Source organism: Chelonoidis abingdonii, chromosome 9 (genome assembly GCF_003597395.2).
Source record: "Chelonoidis abingdonii isolate Lonesome George chromosome 9, CheloAbing_2.0, whole genome shotgun sequence".
Lineage (NCBI taxonomy): Eukaryota > Metazoa > Chordata > Testudines > Testudinidae > Chelonoidis > Chelonoidis abingdonii.
The window spans coordinates 37,456,790-37,479,228 of NC_133777.1; the positions used below are offsets into that span (position 1 = coordinate 37,456,790).

At 49.5% G+C, this 22,439-nt stretch overlaps 1 protein-coding gene across 2 annotated transcripts in view; it reads left to right on the forward strand.

Moving 5' to 3' along the window:
• SRL (sarcalumenin) overlaps positions 1-22,439 on the forward strand; it is a 98,869-nt gene that overhangs the window by 70,875 nt on the left and 5,555 nt on the right. Inside the window, exon 6 of one of the 2 annotated variants that reach the window (XM_075069377.1) lies at positions 3,040-3,075. The exons of the other annotated variant lie outside the window; for it this stretch is intronic. Within the exon in view, the coding sequence (XP_074925478.1) occupies positions 3,040-3,075 (36 nt within the window). The remainder of the gene's footprint in view (positions 1-3,039; positions 3,076-22,439) is intronic. 2 annotated transcript variants of the gene reach the window in all.

Below are 22,439 nucleotides of genomic sequence, written 5' to 3' on the forward strand. Positions count from 1 at the left end.
GCTAATCCCTCCCCAGGCAGACCCATCGTGGGTGGGGTTCAGCAAGTGAGGGCACAGAAATCCAGCCCTATCTCTTCTCTTCTGAGGGGAGTGCCAAGCCTGCCACTTGGCTGACCGCAATGCGCGTTACCTGTACCAGGGCCTGACTTGGCTTGAGTGGATCGGGAGCTGGCTCTGTGAGGGTTACCATTTTCCATCCTGTGGGTTTGCTCTCCAGACTACACCCTTGGGTAGCATTCTGGCCTCGTATGCGTGAACCCACGGAATTGATATTGCCAAGGAGAATGGTGAAATGCTCACCCTGCACCTTTCACCAGTCTCTGCAGAGGGCTTTGCCCCCAGCCATACCAATGCCATGGCAGTGACCCCTAGGGTGATAGTCCTAGTGTGATGGAGCAATGGCACCCCCAGGCACTGACATGGAGGGTAGGGATAGGAGCCACATGGCTTCCCAGGAACTAACCTGAATGCTCACTTTGGCATCAGGGCATCCTTTCAGGGACTTCTTTGTGGATGATGTAATGTCCTGGGGACAGCCCTTCCAAGTTTCTAGCCTGGACTATAGAATAGCTGAAACGACCAGAGACACCAACCCAGGTTTTACACCAACCCCAGTGCATGCTGGGTCAGGGCTCTGGGAGTGTAGCCCGTGTCTTTTAGATATCCAGGCAGTGCAGACATGCTCAGTCAAAATGACAGTTTATCCACCTCACTCTTGGTTCTCGGTGCCACAATTTCAGACGCTCTTCCATTGATAGCCTGGGCCTAACAGATAGCTGGTGCCTTGTGCACACAGTCCCCATTCCCAGGAGGGCTTGGCACGGAAGATGGGTCATCTCAGTGTTCCATTTGGCACCACTATCTCTTGAGTCATGTGTCCATGGCCACACCCTGTTCCGTTTGGAAAATAGCATCTCCACCATTGCCTTTTCTACAACACGTAGTAAAGGGCCATTTCTGTAGCTGCTTTGCAGTCACTCCTCAGGCTCCAGTGCTGCCCCCTGCCACCACTTCTCAGACCACCGGCTCTCTCCCATGCCTGACTCAGCAATGCCAGCATTTAAACCAATATACCTGATGCCAAATGCTCCTTCCTCTGTGCACCTTCAGGCTCCTGGACTGAGCAGAATGAGTGATGTTTGCCTGGAATACATCTCCCATCATGCCCACTGGAAGCCCAGTGGAAGAGTAAATAGAGCAATCTGTCAAGTAGTTAGAGGGGTGGTGATGACTGTGTAGCACCATGTGCCAGGGAGCCCCTGTAACTCAGCAGCCCAGGTGAGCACACTGCAGTCTTGATTGAGTGGTCACACCTGGCTCTGGCTTTGGCTTCACTGCCAGAGTTTCTCTGCATGGCAAGCTGCTGCTGCTGTGGATGGTACACGCTGCATCAACTGGGTCCATTTCCCTCTCCCACATTAATAACCTGATGGTGACTTCCCTGAGCACGGAAGGTCTGAATACGTCCCTGGTGTGTCCTGAATGCCATCGCAGCTCTTCTCTAGAAAGGGGTGGGGAGGATATATGGAGTTGTCTCTGACCCCGCTGGTGGCCGTTAGCTCAATAGCAGGCCCAGGCGGGGCCCCAGTCTGACAGGACTCATGATGGATCATACAGGTTAGGGAAAATGTGGAACAACAGGAGTGTCAAGAAACAGGAATTATGTTCCAAGGGTCAAACCAATATGCAATGGTAAGTTCTCTATCTGTTCCTAGCAAGCTACTTCTTTCCCTCTCCATTATACAGCAGCCCTCCGGGGGTTTGTATCCATGGGCCAGTTCTGCCCCTGATTACATGGCTGCAGCTTGCTCCCATGTACATTGATAGCGGAGCTGAGCTCCATTGCTATGCCTAATACCAATGCTAGGGTCATTTGAGTATTGTAGTATTATTTGCTCTCTCTGCTGTAGCTCATCAGGATCCTAGGTCACTCAGAAACTCCTGGCATGTAGCAGATTTTATTTACAACTGACTGGCCTGAAGTCTCTTTCCAAAATGTCTGGAGGCTCCTTATTTGGGCTGTGTACAACTCCTCTGGAATGTGTTTGCAGATAGAAACCCTCTCTTTAAAATGTGCTCGTGTTTCAGTATGAGCTGTGCCATCTCCATGCTGGACACCCCTCCGGTGTGTACACAAAGATACTGTGTTTACACATCCCATATGGAGGCCTGCAGGCTGCAGAGCAATGGATGTCTCAATGCATGTGGGTGTGTATATGTCCATGGTATACGTATGCGCTCTCTCTGAGTTGGGGTGCCAGTTTTCTCTCTAGCATGCTGGGATTGTTCTCCTGGTTCCATCCTCAGAAGAACTTCTGCCTGGTTGGGGAATGTCCTGGTCCAACGGCAGGGGCCTGAAGAGATGTCACACCAAATTGCGGTACATGCTGGCAACCCTAAACCATGTATGTGTACATGCAGACTAACATGCCTGCACCGGGGACTGCCTTGGTCCTAATTAAAGTATCTTCCACAATCTGTCATTGTAGGAGGGGAAACAGGTAATCATAGCCTGATGGAAGGGGTATGGGACATTGTGTTTGTGACTGTTCCTGCAGTTCAACTGAACAGACCCTAATTAATATGGCTTGTTACAGGCAATTCAGCTGACTCATTTGCTCTGTAGGAGAAAACAATTCCTTAGCGTGAAGTTGTTACTATTCAAGGGGCTCCTAGCTGGCCCTTGCTGAACCTGCTGCTGGAGTCGAATTCCAGTATCCTAGGGGCACAGAAGGATGTCAGTGAAGGAGGAAACCTGTCCTTGGGCCACTTCCAAAAGACTGGTTAAGACCTGGGATTTTAATCTAAGACCCAGTAATTATAACTCTCTTAGTGCATGCGCCCTCTGTTCCTGCAGGTCATTCATTGTGTCATTCTTCCTGCAGTGTTTGCATTGCTCATTGGTTCTGCTCTCTGTCTTGGAGAAGGCTGAACCAACCATCAGCTCTCTCTGTGGGTCCTACCCAACCAATCACCTCCTTTCCTTCCTTCTACTCATGTTGCCTTTTCTCTCTCCCCCTGCCCTCTCCCTGCTAACAGCTTACCATGGACGTACCTTGGGCTCCTCAGCCACAGGTTGGTATTGCTGTCTGCCATCTGCATGCTACTAGCAGCCAGATAACCTCTTCACTGCCTCTCAGCTGTCATTGGTCAAAGGTACTGAAAATCCCAGCATTCTTCCTCTTTTCAGACAGCTGCTAGCCAGAACAGTACTCCCAGTGCCCCCTGGGCACTAGTCACAGCAATACTCCCAGTGCCCCTGAGCATTAGCCAACGCCACGCACCCAGTGCCCCTATGCACTAGCCACAGCCATATGCCCAGTCCCCCCATACACTATCCACAGCCACAAGCCCAGTACCCCCTGTGTCGTAGCCACAGCCACGCATTCAGTGCCTCCTGTGCACTAGCTAGAGCTATATGCCCAGTGCCCCCGTACACTAGCCACAGCCATACCCCCAGTGCCCCCTGTGCATTAGCCACAGCCATACACCCAGTGCCCCTGTGCAATACCAAGAGAAATACACCCAGTCCCACCGTGCACTAGCCACTGCCTCACACCCAGTGTCCCTGTGCACTAGCCAGTGCTAGTTATATACATAGTTGTCTTTATTATTTTGCAGTGGCTGGCTTTGTCCAGCAGGCCACACATTCATGGTATCCTCAGATAAACATCTGTAGTCTCCGGGTACATCGTATTTGCAAGTGAAGGTGCGGTTGCAGCACGGGTAGGCATTTCTGTCTGGGGTCAATATAGCTAGAATGAATAACAACTACCACTCTATACCAAAGATCCACAGTTGGCTTGTACTCAGAAACTAGCCCAAGGACTACCCTGGGCCACCACATTGTCACTGCTGTTGGTGCCTGTGCTAGGTTAATGCTAGCCTACTCACACTACATCCGTAGGCGCCGACTTCTATTCGTGCCAGTGGGTGCTCCACCTCCCTCTGCCCCTGGCCCCGTCCTAACTCTACCCCTGCCCAGAGTGCCCATGGAGTCAGTGTCTATACTACAATCACAGCACTGCTTTGCAGCAAAGGCACAGCCTGTGTGACAAGAGAATCGGCCCCGGTCAGTCACAGATGGCTGCAGTCCCCCACTTTGCACAGGCCTGCAGAGTGAACATTGCAAGGCTGCCCGTTTCAATGAAATCTGAGGGTCAGCAGTGCGAGTGACAGTAGCTACAGTTCCACCCCGTTTGATGGGAACGGATGGTATTGGCCCCTCCAGTGCCCAGCAGCACCCTCCCAGGAACACAGCCTGCCCTCGGCCCCAGGGCCGGTGCAAGGGTGTTTCACGCCCTAGGCAAAACTTCAACCTTGCGCTCTACCCCCTCGCACCCTTGCCCTGAGCTGTCTCCCCGTCCCAGCTCACCCTTGCTCCGCACACGAGCGCCCCGAGCACGCCATTGCTGCTTCACTTCTCCCGCCTCCCAGCCTTGCGGTGCCTAAGCTGATTGGCACCTCAAGCCTGGGAGGGGGAAGAAGTGAAGCAGCTCACCCCTGCTCCACCTCCTCCCCGAGCATGTCATGACCGCTTCACTTCTTCCACCTCCCAGGCTTGCAGGGCCAAACAGCTTAGGCGCCGCAAGCCTGGGAGGCGGGAGAAGTGAAGCAGCCACGGCGTGCTCAGGGAGGAGGCGGGGCGAGGTGAGCTGGGGCGGGGAGTTCCCCTGCATGCCGCCCCCCCCATTTACTTGCTGCAGGTGGCCCTCCCCGCGCTCCCCTGCCCCAGCTCCCTCCGCCTAAATGCCGGGGGTGACCGGGGCGGCCGAAGATCCCGCCGCCAAGGTCGCTGCCAAAGAAAATGGTGCCCCCCCAAATCCTAGCACCCTAGGCGACTGCCTATGTCGCCTAAATGGTTGCACTGGCCCTGCTCGGCCCCTTCAGGAGGTAGAACTGGCTCTAGCCCTAATGTGTTCTGCTTTGAATGGTGTTGCCAGGGTACCTGTATCACTCCCATGAGGACCATATTTGGGTGATGGGAGTTAAATTGAAATAGGGTCCCTCCAGGATGGTGTCCCAGAGAAAGGTAAGGGCATGGCTACCCAGTACAGCACACTCCCAGTTGGACTGGCAGGAAATCCTGGTGCTTGGAGGTTCCTGAGTCTCTCCCAGCTGGCCAGCCATACAGGTGCAGGTGAAAAATCCATACAGGTAACAGCAGTGGTGGCTGGGTTGGTGCCATTGGCAAGGTCACAGCCACATGATCAGCCAGCAAAATGTTAAAAAATTGCTGCCATTCCTTTAAGCCTGTCCCTCACAGCACAGCCAAAGCACAGGGGGCTGCTGCTGGAAGAGCAGCCGTCCTTCCAGAGTCACTGGTTCTTGACTGCACAACGGCATCATAGCACCAGTGCACTGTGCACCTCACACACACACCCTTACACTAACATGCCTGCCAGACACACACTGGCTTTCCAACTGAATTTTATTTAACCCTCTGGAAACTGGGGAGATAGCTGTATACTGTGACAGACCCAGACCAGTGGGGTACAGGAGTCTGGTAGAGGGCAAATATACTGGTCACTGGCTGAGTAGTTTTCTGTTCCCTCAGTGACCAGAGCAGGGGCTGCACTAGAGTATTCAGGAACCTGCTAGAACCAATTAAGGCAGACAGGCTGATCAGAAACACCTGTAGCCAATCAAGGCAGGCTAATCAGGGCACCTGGGTTTAAAAAGGAGTTCACTCCAGTCAGGGAGGAGGGAGCCAGAGGAGAGGAAGTGTGTGTGAGGAGCTGGGAGCAAGAGGCACAAGGGGGCGAGGGCTGCTGGAGAACTAAGGAGTACAAGCGTTATCAGACACCAGGAGGAAGGTCCTGTGGTGAGGATAAAGTAGGTTTTTGGAGGAAGCCATGGGGAAGTAGCCCAGGGAGTTGTAGCTGTCATGCAGCTGTTACAGGAGGCACTATAGACAGCTGCAATCCACAGGGCCCTGAGCTGGAACCTGGAGTAGAGGGCGGGCCCGGGTTCCCCCCAAACCTCCCAACTTCTGATCAGACACAGGAGAAGTTGACCCAGACTGTGGGGAAGGTCATTGAGGTGAGCAAATCTGCCAAAAAAGCACAGGACCCCCCAAGGTAGAGGAGGAACTTTGTCACAATACATATTCAGCTAGCTAGAGTTACGTGTATTTATCTATAAACACAGCCTATGTATATATACATACCGGCTGTATAAATGTGTATGTTTACAGACGTAGATCTATAAATGTGTGTGTATATATATATAATACAAATGTGTGTGTGCATATACAGTGCATATAGCTATAGATATATAGCTGGAGAACTGTAGCCAGAAAGGCCTTGAGAGGGCATAGACATTGCCCCCAGGGAGGGAGCCCTGGGGCACCACTCTATACCTGAGCAGGGACAGCTTAAGAGAAATGATACAGAGGGCCCTGAGAGAGGTCCCTGTTGGATTTGTACCCTAAAGCATTTGCTTTGTTTTTATTTCACATACTGACTGTGTGTGACTCAACCAGAAGGCTGAGTCACCAGGCCCCACCACAAACCAAGAGAGAGAGAACAGGCACATGCACTGAGACAGGGTCACTTGCAAGAGGTGAGTGCACCCCATTACAGTCAATCTGTGGTCTTTGCTGTGCTGTTACCCCCCACTCGTCAGGTTGTAATGTGTTTTTTTGGAGACAGTCACTTTTTGAAATCAAACACTGAACGAAGGAATTTTTGTCTCAAATGAATGGAGCCGAAGCAGCTGTGGGGCAAGCTGTGGGGCAGACCTGGCACGTACCATATACACCATGGACCTAACCACAAACATCTCTACCCAATGGCTAGATCGAGCTCTGGAAATAAGCAACCTCTAAGGAGAGCTTTGATTTTAGAAACAAAATGGCACCACCCACGTTAACCCAGTGCAACAAGGGCACCTCTCTGGGTGAGCGTGCCCATTCATATATCCTTAGAATCCTGCCACACAGCAATGGCCCTGTTGCAGGTGGAGACCTTGTTGCCAAACTACAGCCTAAGTATGTTCCACAGCATGACCATGTAAGATATTTTGCAGCTTGCTGCCCGTTTTGATGGGTGTATGTATAAGTCCCGCCATGCAACACAATGCACTCAAACATACTTCAGGAGGCAGCATTGCCTAGTGGTTAGGGCACTGAACTAGCACTGGGGTCTATTTCCAGCTCTGCTATTGGCCTGCTGGATGACCATGGGCAAGTTACTTCCCCTTTGCTGCTTTAAATCTGTAGCAAGAAGCCACCCAGGGGACCAGAGTAAGGTCCCAGCCAGATGCTCTGCTCTGGGGACGGAGGGAATGTAGGGATAGCCCAGCTTCCCTGCCTGGAGAAAAGTCTCTGGAGCAGGGCTAGAAGAAAGTGACTCTTTCTGTGAGGTGCTACCACTGTCACATGGCATCAGGTGTGGACGCATTCTGAGCCCACAGAAATAAGAGGCAAGGAAAATGCCAGAGTGCAGCATTTCAGCTTGCTGAGGCATGGGGTGGTGGAGTGGAAGGACCCCCTCCCCAGATGCTGAACAGCAATGAACCATCACACAGCCAGCTGCGAAGACAGGTCAGCACAGTCCTGCAGTGGGGAGCAAAGCTGAAAACCTTTTTAAATAATTTCCCATGCAGAGGAAGCAGATAACCGTGGTGTCTGATGAGCATTTCATTGCAAACAGGGATGCAACACAGGCATGGGCATGCTGTTGCCAAAGGGCCACACTCCGCCATCCTTACTCATGCTGCCTTACCCCACACATGGACTACACCCAGAGTAAGGTACTGCTGAATGATCGCTTCATCCCTGGAACACAAGGGGCAAGCACCACAGTGAGCCTATGGAAATGGAAATCACCCAGCAAGGGAGCTGGAGCAAGAGCCAGTAAAGGAGCAAGAGCCAGTAATGGGGCTTCCCCCGCAGAACAGGGAAGCCCCATTAAAATCCCTCCTAGGAGCCTGGGGTTCTGTGGGCAGATGTGGCAGATGAGTAGGGCCCTACCAAATTCACAATCCATCTTGGTCAACTTCACAGCCATAGGATTTTAAAAATAATAAATTTCATTATTTCAGCTATTTAAATCTGAAATTTCATGGTATTGTAATTGTAGGGGTCCTGACCCAAACGGGAGCTGTGGGGTGGTCGCAGGGTTATTGTAGGGGGGTTACTGCTGCTGGTGATGGCGCTGCCTTCAGAGCTGGGCAGCCAGAGAGCTGTAGGGTGACCAGATGTCCCGATTTTATTGGGACTATCCCAATATTTACTTGTTTGTCCTGCGTCCCGACCGAACATCAGTCGGGACGCGAATTGTCCCAATATTTTGCCCTCTGGCGCATAGGCAGAGGGGGCTTGTGCCTCCCCTCCCCAACTCTACCCCAGGCCCTGCCTCAACTCCGCCTCCCCTCCCCCATTGGATCCCTCCCCAAATCCCCGCCCTGGCCTCACCTCTTCCCCAAGCACGTCACTTTTCTCCTCCTCACCCCTCCCTCCCAGGCTTGTGCTAATCAGCTGTATGGCGGTGCAAGCGCTGGAAGGAGGGGGGAGAAGGAGCATGCAGCAGCCAGCTCAGGGGAGGTGGAGGCAGAGTGAAGGCGAGCTGGTGCATGGGGGACGGGGTGTGGAGCTGCCGGTGGGTGCTCAGCTCCCACCAATTTTTCCTGTGCTCCTGCGGCTTTCGGTTATTGTTTGTTTTTTTTCTCCGTCGCTGGCTCTTTTTTTTTTTTGTATTGGTTGCTCCACCAGCACCTCCCCCTCCGGCATCTCGATTTTTCATGTCTCTTATTTGATCACCCTAGAGAGCGGCGGCTGCTGGTTGGGATCCCAGGTCTGAAGGCAGAGCCCCCACCAGTAGCAGCGCAGAAGTAAAGGTGGTACGGTATTGCCACCCCTACTTCTGTGCTGCTACCTGCAGAGCTGGGCCCTCAGTCAGCAACCACCACTCTCCAGCCACCCAGATCTGAAGGCAGCACAGAAGTAAGGGTGGCAATACTGCAACCCCCTCTAAAATAACCTTGTGGCCTCCTCTTGCAACTCCCTTTTGGGTCATGACTTCCAATTTGAGAAATGCTGGTCTTCTCTGTGAAATCTGTATAGTATAATGTAAAAGCCCACAAAAGACCTGATCTCATGGGAGGAGACCAGACTTCATGGCCCATGATGCGTTTTTTCATGGCCGTGGATTTGGTAGGGCCCTACAGATGCGGCATGGGAGAACACAGGGCAGCTGAGGTCTGCTGGGTCTGGAAGCCCATGCAGGAAATGTAAGGAGGAAGGATGCTGGGGGCAAGCCTGTGATAGCCCAGGGCTCAAACGAGAGCCAAGCAGTGTTAGCCACAACTGTGGGGTACTCATCTCAGCACTGGCAATAGGGTCAGATTCAGACTGTGGGCAGAGATGACTGCAGTTTGTAAAGAGGCTTTTAAGGAGATAGGCCATCACCCGAAGCTAGAGAAGCCCAGGATAGCACTCATTAGCTCTGCAGGGTCAGGTAGATTACCCTGCAGGATCAGGTGAATGCATAGCTTGCACTGGCTACAGAAGTAAGGACTGTGTGCATGGGCCTCCTGGCTGGAGTCATATCAGTGAGATGGGCCTCTTGAAACACACAAGGGAAGCAAAATAGTCTGCTTAATGAAGAAACAGTAAGGGTCCTGCTGCCCTGGGTGCTCAGCACCAGCCCTGAGGTGCCAGTCCCACTGCTCCCCAGAGCAAGGGAAGAGCTAGACAGCAGAGAGAGACTGGTGTAGCAGAACACACTCTGGAGCCAAAGAGCCAGGATCCCTCTGAGAGCTGTGGATGCTGATTGTGTCTGCAGAGGCCCTGAAGCTGGGAGCAAGGAAATGCAAACTCTCCCCACTGTCACATGACACAGTCAGAGACTGTAACTGGAAGTAAATATGGCCCTTGTCATCATGACAAAATCCCAAAGTGCTTTATGAACCTAGAACTACAGGGATCACCTTGGGCCCTGCTATTAAATGGCCAGTTCTGGAGAGGAACATGTCAGTGTATTAATGCGCAGTAACACTACTCAGTAGTTTAGGACAGGAAGTGAAGAAGTAAATTATGCCCTATTGAAATCCCAGGGAGAATTTATGTAGGAAGGATGAAGTTACTCTGATGGCTTTAGGTGCTGCTATTTCAGCTGACGCTGTAATCTTTGGGAAAGGCTCCTCATGGACAAAAGAGAATCAATCTTCATTGCACAGCAACTTGGTGACCTTGTCAGGTGGAGTTGTGATTATGCCTGGACATACAGGCTGTTTGTTAACTAGTTTTGCAGGCCAGAAGAAAGACCCACAAAGCCAGAAGCAAACCTGGAAAATTTGGATTGGGTGGCAACCCTGTTCTTACCTTCCACCTAATGAGACTTCTGACTGCTGGAAACTCAGGCTTTATCTTCTAGCTCAGAAAGCATTTATGCTTAGAAAAGAGATTCTCTACCCTTCCATGTTCAATGTCCCTCTCTAATGTCTAGATCTAATGAACTCAGTGTACAGATTTTTCCCCCCTAGCTGCCAGCTCTGCAAGTGGGATCTGAGAGTCAAGCTGCTTATTCTTTCGCCATCCTCATCAATATTCTGGTCCCACTATTGAGTATCTAATATGTAGATTCAGTCAAATACTAAATAATTAGAAATAGTATTAATACAAAACCAGACTGAAAGTGAATAGAGCACTAGATGAAGCAGTTGTATGCAGAGCTGATCAAAACCAGAACTCCTGTCCTGCAGGAAATACCAATATTTCAATATTTGCTTTTATCCCGTGAGGATAAAAAATCAAAGTATCAAAACTTTTTATGGAACAAAACTGGCTGGGCTACAGCTTCTATGAGGCACTGTGGCAGATCAGTCATATAGAGAGACTGTCAGACACAGTTTAGGGCCCATAGGAGAAAATGGGGTTGTGGAGAAGCCGGAACTACAACGCCCATGAGGCATCATGGTGGCTGAGGCAGATGCAGAGAGCAATGTCAACCCATTCAAAATGAAACATTTCATTTTTATTTTCTTGATGGAAAAACACCAAAATCCATATTTTCTCCTGGGAAATTTACACAAAATCATATTTTCCAATGGGAAAATGTTTTGTTTGAAATTTTCCAACCAACTCTATTTGCATGTATTATATGTGATCATTTATTGCTATGAATAAGAACCAATACCATTGTCTAATCAAACACTTAGCCCCACAAAACCAGAACACATTAGAATAGAACACTCTTCAGATTATATGTTTTAATAACTTGCTATTGTTACCATAACCCCTTGTAAAGTTATTATTCAGGAATTCCAATGCTGATCATTTTAGCAATAATCTATCCTGGAAACAATAATTTTAACTTTTCAAAAAAGATTTATTAATTTGTTTCAAATAAATAAATGGGACTGATACGTTCGTGAACAGTTAAAGACCTTACGGTGAATGCTTCATGCTTTTATTATTGATTTGGTAGAGAGTTCAAAGTAATAGCAGTCTTTGCTTAGGAGGCAGATAATAGTGACAAAATGGTTGTTTTAAGTATATGGGGTCAGATCTATGACTAGTGTAAATTGGGTAAACTCAGTTTAAGTCAAGCAGGCTGTAGAGTTATACCAGCAGAGGATTTAGCTGAGATTTCACAGGTGAGAAGTGAAACAAATGGCTTCTCTACATAATATAAACTAGCACTATGCAAAAATTTCTCACAGAAATTGCTTTTTGATGGAAATTTATTTTGACTCAATGGACTCTTTTATGAGAAGTGTGTGCTCTCCATGGAAAATTTAAATTTTTCATTGAAAAACCAAACACTTGAAAACCAAAATATTTCAATTTGGAAGTGCTCCTGTGGTGGCTCCTGGGATTTGTAGTTCAGTTACCTCAAGTTCCCATTCTCCTTTAGGGGCCAGTCTCCATGCCCAGACTACATCTCCCATGATCCACCACACAAGGCATTCCCATGATGCACTGCCTTCCTTCCCCAAGCAGGAAGAGTATGGGGCATCATGGAGGATATAATCAGACCAGGGAACATAGCCTATAGAGGAGAATGGGAGCATGGGGCACCCATACTGCAACTCCCATGAAGCACTGCAGCATTTCCAAACTGATTTTTTTTTTTTTTTGGTCAGTTTTGACCAAAATTTTTTGGCTTTTGAATTTCCATCCTAAAGGCATCCATCCGTGCGGGTTTTTTTTTTGTTTTTTTTTAGCCAGCTCTACAGCTCTTATCCCCAGCCCTCAAACCAGCATCCTGACACGGTTTGAGTTCATACTCAAGGAGGAAGGGATGGGAAAATCAGTAGATACAGGCTCTGATATAATGAGAGGACAAGAAGCAGCCAGTGCTGTAGGAAGCCATCAGAATGCAACGGAACCTCTTCAAACCCTCCACTTCTCTCCTGTTTGCTGGTTCATTCTGAGCCATGATCAGCACAGGCCTTGAGGATGAGAAGGCTGCAAACTAGCCACGCTGCAGGCACCATCATGTGGGAGCTGCAGTTTCCTTTGAGCTATTGAGCTTCAAGCAGCAACTTAAACAATATTTGGACAAACCCAAGCGACCGCAAGGCGGCCTTCAGCAGCGTGCCTGCGGGCGGTCCGCTGGTCATGCGGATTTGGCAGTGTTTCTGCAGGTGATCTGATGACCCCGTGTGTTCGGCGTACCCGCCGCTGAATTACCGCTGAAGCTGCAGGACCGGCGGACCTTCCAGAGAAATGCTGCCAAAGGCCGCCTGACTCTCCCCCTCATGGCGACCAGCACGCCACCCCTTGCGGCTTGCTGCCCCAGGGACATGCTTGCTGCGCTGGTGCCTGGAGCCGCCCCTGAACCCAAGTATGAGACTTGTAGCTGTAGTTCAGCACCAAATGTCTGTTCAAAGCCAAATTCTCAGCTGAAATTTTTGGCACTGAGCTTTTGATTCTGTTGATGATGCATGGGGCAGAGCAGAATGGAACACACTTTGCTCTCCCACAGCTTTATTGGCTCTGCAGGGCTGGCAGGAATAAAATTGTATTTTACCAGTAAGCTCAGTGAATACATCTCATGGGCTGAGAGGAACAGCAGCAGGCACAGTATCTTCTTGCCACTTTTGGATCATAACCACATGCCTTAAATCCCCTGGAGATGCATCCTGAGATGCTAAGGGTGGAGAGGTTACTCTGGAGATGGCCAGACTCTTGCCACATGATCTGTGTGGGTGAGGAGACACTGACAGGACATGAATTTGGGTCTCACCCAAGCTCCAGGGCTGAACTACCTATAGAGCTGAGTTACCTTTGGTCTGGGTTATTGTGGGTGTTTGTTTCTGTCTATGGAAGGGAGCTGCCAGTGACAAATAGTGAACTTACTTCATTTCTGTGGAGTCCTCATAGATAGTCCTCTGAAAACATCCACTCAATGTGCAGCAGCAGTAAAAAAAAAAAAAGGCTAAGAATGTTAGCAAGCATTAGGAAAGGGACAGATAATAAAACAGAAAATATCGTAACACCTCTATATAAACCCATGGCATGCCCACACCTTGAATACTGCATATAGTTCTGGTCAACCGTATCTCAAAAAAATGTATATGAGAATTGGAAAAAGTACAGAGAAGGGGAAACAAAAATGATTAGGGGGATGGAATATCTCTCCATCTGAGGAGAGATTAAAAAGACTGAGATTGTTCAATTTCGAAACGAGATGACTAAGGGGGCGGGCCGGTTATGATAGAGGTTTATGAAATCATGAATGGTGTGGAGAAAGTGAATAGGGAAGTGTTATTTACCCTTCACTTAACACAAGAACTATAGGTCACCCGATTAACTTAATAGGCAGCAGGTTTAAAACAAACAAAAGGAAGCATTTGTTCACACAACACACCGTCAACCTGTGGAACTCGTAAGCAGGGGATGTTGTGAAGGCCAAAAGTAATAATTGGGTTAAAAAAAGAACTAACTAAGTTATTGGTGGATAGATCTATCAATGGCTATTAGCCCAGCTGGTCCGGGATGCTTGGGTGTCCCTAAACCTCCAACTGCCAGAAGCTGGGAGTAGACAGCTATGGACAATCACTCAAAATTGCCCTGTTCTCTACACTCCCGCTGAAGTTTCAATCACTGGCCACTGTCAGAAGACAAGATACTGGGCTAGATGAACCATTGGTCCTACCCACTACAGCTGTTCTTATCTTCTTATGTGTCCCCTTCTTTGAAATTCCCATTTCAAGGTTCTAATCCAAGGGCCAAATTCTGACCTCCGATGAGCATGTGGTGGGATCCTAGAACTTGGCCTCTGTGTTTAAACACTTATATCTCAGCTGGACTGGGAGACGTGGCCTGAGAACCTGACTGTTAACCTGGATCTCTTAAGTAAGGAAAGACACCAAGCTAGGGAGGCTGTGAGGAAAGCAGTGAGAGGGACTATCTGTCTGCCATCACACAATCATGTCCCCCTCCGTTTGTATGATCTCGCCTTCCCATGTCCTAGAACATCACAAAGAATCCTGCTGTGAGAAACGCTTCTGCAGCACTTATGGTCTCTTCAAAGGGTGGGGGAGAAATGCTGCCCCTTTGCATATGCAAAGGTATGACTATAGAAAATCCCATTCTCCCTTCTCCAGGAAAGTTCTCACTCCAGTCACCCCCCTCCTTCTGTTCTGGAGATGAGCACTCTTGTTTCACCCCTCCTCCATGCAAACACCACAATTACTAAAACAACATACATCACACCCTGCACCTGCTGGTTCCTTTAAGCCTCAGTCCGCCCTGTCCCGTGGCGAGGTGTGAAGGCAGTGAACAGGTCTCAGGGCCTGAACTGTGCAGTTGCTTATGAATGCTGCTTCAGTCTGGAATGAACCTTTTCTCTCATAAGATGCAACACCCCTCTTGTTGGCAAGGGGTCAGCCTCCAAAGTTCAGTGTCCACCAATCAGAGTTTCTCAGGGCTAATAGATCTCTCTCACATGCATGCAATATAGGTCATCTGTGGCCAGCCGGCCCTGCCCCCTCTACAGATTGTTATTCACTGGGAACCATAACGCTCCAATGTCTAAGCCTTTGAGCTGAAGCTCCCACAGCACAAGCCAGTACAGAGACTATCCAAAGGGTCGCACATTTACAGCACTGAACTAAATGAAACACCAGGGGACTCCTGATTGGTGATGCTGCACTTCTGAAAAGGGTTTTCGGTTGAACTGAAAAGTCTTATTGCTCTGCTGGGGAAAAGGGGGCAATTTTTGCTTATGAGCACCCGTTGGTCTGTCTGCTCCCCTGCTGTTCCTGCTTCTGGCTGGATAGGGTTCATTTCTCTTGCTTGCTGACGTCGGACCTGTAACTGGAGAGGCTCTGAATCCCACTGGTTAGCTTTGTTAAATGTTGACAAGAGAAGAGACAATAGCAATGCTCTAGTGCCCTGTTCATCTTGTGAAAACCTCTAGCTTTGGTAGGCCCACAGCGCAAAACCATGGGAACAGAGAGAGGAAATGCCAGACCCCAAACAAGTTGCCCTCAACTCTACATGGTGATCAGCAGAGAACCAGCTCAGAGGGCCTGTAAACTGAAATGCTCTCTTTGTTTGCTAAGATTTGTTTAACAGCTATGGTTAGTGAAGAGTAAAAATCCCCACGTGTGGCTTCTAGGAATTCACAGCTACTCGAGTAGAGGACACCAAATATTTGAGTGACACTGGCTGTTTCTCTCACTTCCTCGTGCATCCACTGTGGGCAGGGTGTGACTGGCCACTGGTGCAGACGTACCCGCACTAGCTGTACTCTAGCTAGCTCACTGAACCTAGCAGTGACAAGGCAGCCGCGTGGGCTTCAGCATGGGTTTCACAAGCCCACCTGACCCCCCGGTACATTCTACAGCCAATACTGATGCCAGCACTGCAGCGTCCTCGCTGCTCTTTGTAATGAGCTAGCTGGAGCGCAGGAATGTCTATAGGAACTGCAGATCACACCCCAGGAGGCAATGTAGACATCCCCTAAGGAAGGGGAAGGGAAAGAGATCAGTGAGAGAGAGGCGGGGTGGAAGGTGCTGAGCTAGGAGATGGATACGAGAGAGCAGAAAGGTAAGACTGGGAAGCAGGAGAGTTTTATTGCCCGACGTTCAGTGGCACCCATGCCTTCAGATGGAGCTGCAGATACTCAGCACTTCTGAAAACCAGGCCTAAAATGTCTGTCCAGCTGCAATCCCATGGTGTCATGGAAGACCCAGGGTGCACCTGCTGTGCTAATTGCAGGTGAGCAGTAGCAGGTCTGGAGCACCAGCTGAGCACTCCCACAGATGTCCTGGCTGGGCATCTTGGTATGAGAAATGTTGTTTCTCTGTAACCCACTGGCAATGGGTTAAGGACAAAATCTCTCCCTTGGTGCTGGAGCTCCAGATCTGCTGTTTAAAGGTTCCTTGTTGTCACATGTGCATTGTTCGCACACCAGTCACCAAATGACTGGAGGATAGCTAATGTGATGCCAATTTTTAAAAAGAGTTCCAGAGGTGATCCCAGCAATTACAGGCCAGTAAGCCTGACTTCCGTACCAGGTAAACTGGTTGAAACAAAATTGTCAGAAGTCTTGTTGAACATGAATTGTTGGGGAAGAGTCAACATGGTTTTTGTAAAGGGAAATCATGCCTCACCAATCTACTAGAATTCTTTGATGGGGGTCAACAAGCATGTGGACAAGGGGGATCCAGTGGATATAGTGTACTTAGATTTTCAGAAAGCCTTTGACAAGGCCCCTCACCAAAGATTCTTAAGTAAAGTAAGCTGTCATGGGATAAGAGAGCAGCTCCTCTCATGGATTGACAACTGGTTAAAAAATAGGAAACAAATGATAGGAATAAATGGTCAGTTTTCAGAAGGAGAGAGATAAATAGTAGTGTCTCCTAGGGGTCTGTACTGGAACCAGTCCTATTCAATATATTCATAAATTATCTGGAAAAAGGGGCAAACAGTGAGATGGCAAAATTTGCAGATGATACAAAATTGCTCAAGATAGTTAAATCCCAGGCAAACTGTGAAGCGCTACAAAAGGATCCCTCAAAACTGGGTGGACAACAAAATGGCAGATGAAATTCAATGTTGATAAATGCAAAGTAATGCACAGTGGAAAGGATAATCCAAACTATACATACAAAGTGATGGGGTCTAAATTAGCTGTTACCACTCAAGAAAGAAATCTTGGAATCACTGTGGATAGTTCTCTGAAAACATCCACTCAATATGCAGCGGCAGTCAAAAAAGTGAACAGAATGTTGGGAATCATTAAGAAAGGGATAGATAATAAAACAGAAAATATCTCATTGCCTCTGTATAAATCCATGGTACACCCACATTGTGAATGCTGTGTGCAGACATGGTTGCCCCATCTCAAAAAAGAAATATTGGAATAGGAACAGATCCAGACATGGGCAACAAAAACGATTAGATGTATGGAATGGCTGCCATATGTGGAGAGATTGATAAAACTGGGACTTTTCAGCTTGGAAAAGAGGTGACTAAGGGGCTGGGGGAATATGACAGAGGTCTATAAAATCATGTGTGGTGTGGAGAAAGTAAATAAGGTTTTATTTCCTCCTCCTCATAACACAAGAACTAACAGTCACCAAATGAAATTAATAGGCAGCAAGTTTAAAACAAACAAAAAGAAGTATTTTTTCACACAACACACAGTCAACCTGTGGAACTCCTTGCCAGAGGATGTTGTGAAGGCCAAGACTATAACAGGGTTAAAAAAGAACTAGGTAAGTTAATGGAGGATAGGTCCATCAATGGCTATTAGTCAGGATGGGCAGGGATGGTGTCCCTAGCCCAATAGTCTCCAACCTTTTTATGCACAAGATCACTTTTTGAATTTAAGATCAACCCAGGATCTACCTTGCCCCTTCCCTGAGGCCCCTCCCTACTCACTCCATTCCCCCCTCCCTCCATCGCTTGCTGTCCCCCACTCTCACTCACTTTCATGGGCTGGGGCAGGCAGTTGGGGTGCAGGAGGGGGTGCAGGCTTTGGTCTGGGGCTGAGAGGTTTGGAGTGTAGGAGGGGGCTCTGGGCTGAGCCTGGGGCAGGGGTTTGGGGTGCAGGAGTGAGGGGTGCAAGCTCTGAGAGGAAGTTTGGGTGCAGGGGGGGCTCTGGGCTGGGGCAGAGTGTTGGGGTGCAGGAGAGGGTGAGGGGTGCGAGTTCTGTGAGGGAGTTTGGTGCAGGAGGGGGCTCTGGGCTGATGCAGGGAATTGGTGTGAGGGGTGTGGGCTTTGAGAGGGAGTTTGGGTGCAGGCGCTGGCTCTGTCGGGGTTGGGGTACAGGAGGCAGGGACAGAGTAACCTTTTGTGGGCCTGTCACCAAACATATTTGTGGGCCCCCATGGAGGCAATGGAGCATGGTGCAGGGAGGTCAGTTCCTAGAGCAAGGGGCCAGCCAGGGGTAATGGAGCATGGCATGGCAGAGGCAGCCCCACTCCACTCAGCCCAGTGCGAGGGCTCTATTTATATCCTGCCAGCATGTCCCTTCCCCTCGGGGGTGGGTCCATACCACGTCACACAGACCCCCCGCCAACACCTCATAGGCACCAGCTCCATGGGTGCTTTGGGGCTGGAGCACCCACAAGAAAAAAATTGTGTGTGCTGAGCACCCACCAGCAGCCCTGCCAACCAGCTCCTCCCCCTTGCCCCCAGCACCTCCCACCCACCGCTGATCAGCTGTTTAGCAACAGGCAGGAGATGCTGGGGGGGCAGGTGGAGAAGGGCTGGGGACACTCTGGGGAGAGTGCAGAATGGGGCAGGAAGAGGTGGGGCAGGCATGGAACAGGAGCAAGAAGAGATGGTGTGGGGATGGGGCTTGGGGGAAAGGGTGGAGTAGGGGTGGGTCATGGGGCAGAGCAGGGTGAAGCACCCCCAGGGAAATCAGAAATTCAGCACCTCTGCAATACTCCCTTGACTCCCAATGCCCAGTGCCCCCCCAACCCGCTATGCCCATTACCCCCCCAGGCCTCCCACAAATGCACAGTATCCTGCACACCACCACCCCTGCCCAGTGTCCCCTGCCCACAGCCCCACAACAACTGCCTAGCACTCCACACAGAACCCCCACTCCCTGATGCTCCAACACACACAGATCTTCCCCTCCCCCTCACAGCCCAGAACACACACCACTAGACCTCCCAGAGACCCACTCCCCCATGCACTGCCTCCCAGCTGCACTCACCAGTCCTTCTGTGAGGTCACTGTGTCTGCCAAGCTGAGCCAGCAGTGCAGCCAGAGCTGGTCCTGGGATGAGGAATTGCTCAGGCCCTTTGGGAGTGGCGCAATCAGCCAGGCGACACCCTGCCCCACTTGCCTGAAGGGACCCAGCCTAGCCCCCCCCCATACTTTCCCTCATCCCAGCTGGCCAAGACTGGCCAGGCTTCTGCACTAGTCCTAGGTGTCTCAACTCCAGGGAGACAGGCTGGGCCCCACAGATAGTAGGAAGCAGAGACTGTCAGGAGCTGGAGGTGCACTTGGGTCCGGTCAGGGGGCAGAGAGGAGACAGTGGGTGGGATCAGGGGGCCAAGAGGAGCAAGTGATGGGAGTGGGGAGCCAGTGGGCTGGCAAAATCTTGGGGTGCAGTGCAAGCAGGGCAGGCCTGGGCCCCTTCTGAGCATGGGCCTAGCTTCATGGTGCCACTGGTGCCATTGTAAACCCGGCACTAGAGAAGGGGGTGAGGGGTGCGGCTCTGGGAGGGAGTTTGGTGCAGGAGGTGGCTCTGGCTGGTGCAGCGGATTGGGGTGCAGGAGGAGGTGAGGGGTCTGGGAGGAAGTTTGAACATAAGAACAGCCGTACTGGGTCAGACCAAAGGTCCATCCAGCCCAGTATCTGTCTACCGACAGTGGCCAATGCCTAGTGCCCCAGAGGGAGTGAAACTAACAGGCAATGATCAAATGATCTCTCTCCTGCCATCCATCTCCATCCTCTGATGAACAGAGGCTAGGGACACCACTTTTAAAATTAAAAAATAGTTGAAATTGAAGCAAAATGTTTCAGTTGATCCAAACCATTTTTCAAAAAAATCTCAAATATCTTCCTAGAATGGGAAAATCACTTCCTGCCCAGCTCTAAGCCCCACTGATTTTAAGCAGATGTGTAAGTGCTACCCTAAGTCGGAGCCAGAGAGATTGCAGGGATTAATTCATTCTTATTTGTAAAGCATTCAGAGACCCTAGTGCAAAAGTATAACCCATATTGCTAGCGATGTGTTTTGCTTTATATATGGATAATACATTATTTGTAGATACAATAATATATTATTTCCATATGAACATATTGCCCGTATTATATATTTGTATCAGTTATACATTTTACTTTATTTCTATAATGACATTTGTTATACAGTATATGATATATGATTTAAGTTAGTGTAAAGCAATAGGTATAATAAATTATTATGCAGAGTAAATGCTATAAACTACATGGTTGTTTTCAGCATATGCCCTCCCTTTCCCGTCGTAGGCAATGGTTTCAGTTTTAGAACATGGAAGCAATTCTTTAAATGTTAGTGTTACACTGCGCCCCTGAGCAGCTCATCAGGAGCCACGACCAAACTTGGGATGGGTAGCTCTCAGAACATGATCCTTTACTGCCCGAGCTAACATAAGAACATAAGAACAGCCATACTGGGTCAGGCCAATGGTCCATCTAGCCCGGTCTCCCGTTTTCTGACAGTGGCGGTGCCAGATGCTTGGGAGGGAATGAATAGCACAGGGCAATCATCAAGTGATCCATCTCCTGTTGTTCAGTCCCAGCTTCTGGCAATTGAAACACAGCAATAAGGGACCAGACTGTGGCAGGCTCATCAACCTTTGTGTGTCTGTGGCCCAACCACCACTGGAGGGTGACAGAGCACTGCACTGAGTAGGTTATGCTGGTAGTGTGCCTGATTGCTGGTCCGGAGATGTCTCCCACACATCTCTTTCCCTCGCTGTGGTTGTCCTGAGGCCCAGACTCTCCATGGGTCTCTTCATGGGCTCTTTGTGCAACATCCTCTGCAGCATCCTCAGCAGTCCTCCTTTGCTTGTCTCTTTTTAAGTGCCAGGTGGATCAGGCCTGAATCCTGGGATGTGCTGAACATAGCAATTCCCTGTGGCCCCTTGGTGATGTTAGTTGTCCATGCTTCTCAGCAGATGGCTCCAGGTTTGATCCTGCAGAACCTCACCTCAGTAATCCTTGCCATTGACTTCAGTAAGGTTAGTTACATGAGTAGCCTCACTTGAAGTACTCCTCACCTGAGTAAGGGGCTGCAGGATCAGATCCTTATCCCCCGATCCCATGAAAGTTCACAGCAAAACTCCCATTGATTGTAAAGGTGCAAGATCAGGCCCTTGATGAGTTTCCTACTGGCCCTACCAGTTGGGGCATGTAATGTTCCCCAGCTGCCAGCCCCATTGTGTCAGTCTGCCCAGCCTCTGAGCCTGGCCTTGCACCTCTTGTATCATGGGGATCATGGCAAAATCTCCAACTGATTTGTGTTCTAAAAGAAGCTGTAAAAAGGACACCTGCAAAAATGCATGCATGTCCGTTCCACGTGCAAAAAATGCCTGTGTCCACACAAATTGCCAATTTGCTTCCACAAAAGATATAATTGCAGTCACAATGGCCTGCTTGGCATGCACGAGGGCATGTTTTTGCAGGTGCATGCATATTTTTGGGAATGCACTGCTGCCTGCAAAAAGATGCCTGCAAAAACAAACTCAAAATTCATTAAGCAAATCCGTCTTCAAAAATGGAGTAGAAAAACATTCCTTTCAAGATCTTGCATAATTCGGGTAAGGTCAGCCTGAGGGGACTTTTATGCAATAATCCAAGATGGCCAGGAGGGGTGGAATCAGTTAAATACCTATGACTGGGTCGGGTGGTGCTTTGAATTTGAGGTACTAGGAGATCCTGGAATTACCCTGAATTTGTCCATCTCCACTTAATAGAATTCTAAAGCACAATAACTATTGGGACATGTGTGGTCAGCTCCTACAGAACTACTGTTCAGTGAGGTCTGCCCCAACTCCTACTGTAGTCAATGGGCATCTTTCCATTGACTTCGGTGGAAGCTGGATCAGGACTTTAACCCTATTGCGCACCACAAGCAATGCACATTTGGTGAGGTCGCTCACTGCAGCATGTAGACAGAGATCCAGCTGTAGGGCTGTACATCATCAGACAGCCAAAGGGTGAGGCTTGTTCCACTCTGAATATAGTCAGGAGGACAGAAATCAAGTTTGTATCATTTCTTCCATCTCACAGATGAATGATCAGACTGAAGGAGTCTCCTGACTGTTTAGCACCAGCACAGACTTAGCTAACATTGGGCACCTGGGTCACTCACAGACTGGACTGTTTTGTTCCACATATTCAGTCCCAGTACCAGCGTTCTGAAGCTATGAACAACCCTAGCAGCATAAGTAGCATGTGCGCATCCGCGTATCCGTGACCCTGGCCCTGCACGAGTCAGTCGCTATGCCTTGCTCTTGCAAACAGCTGAAGG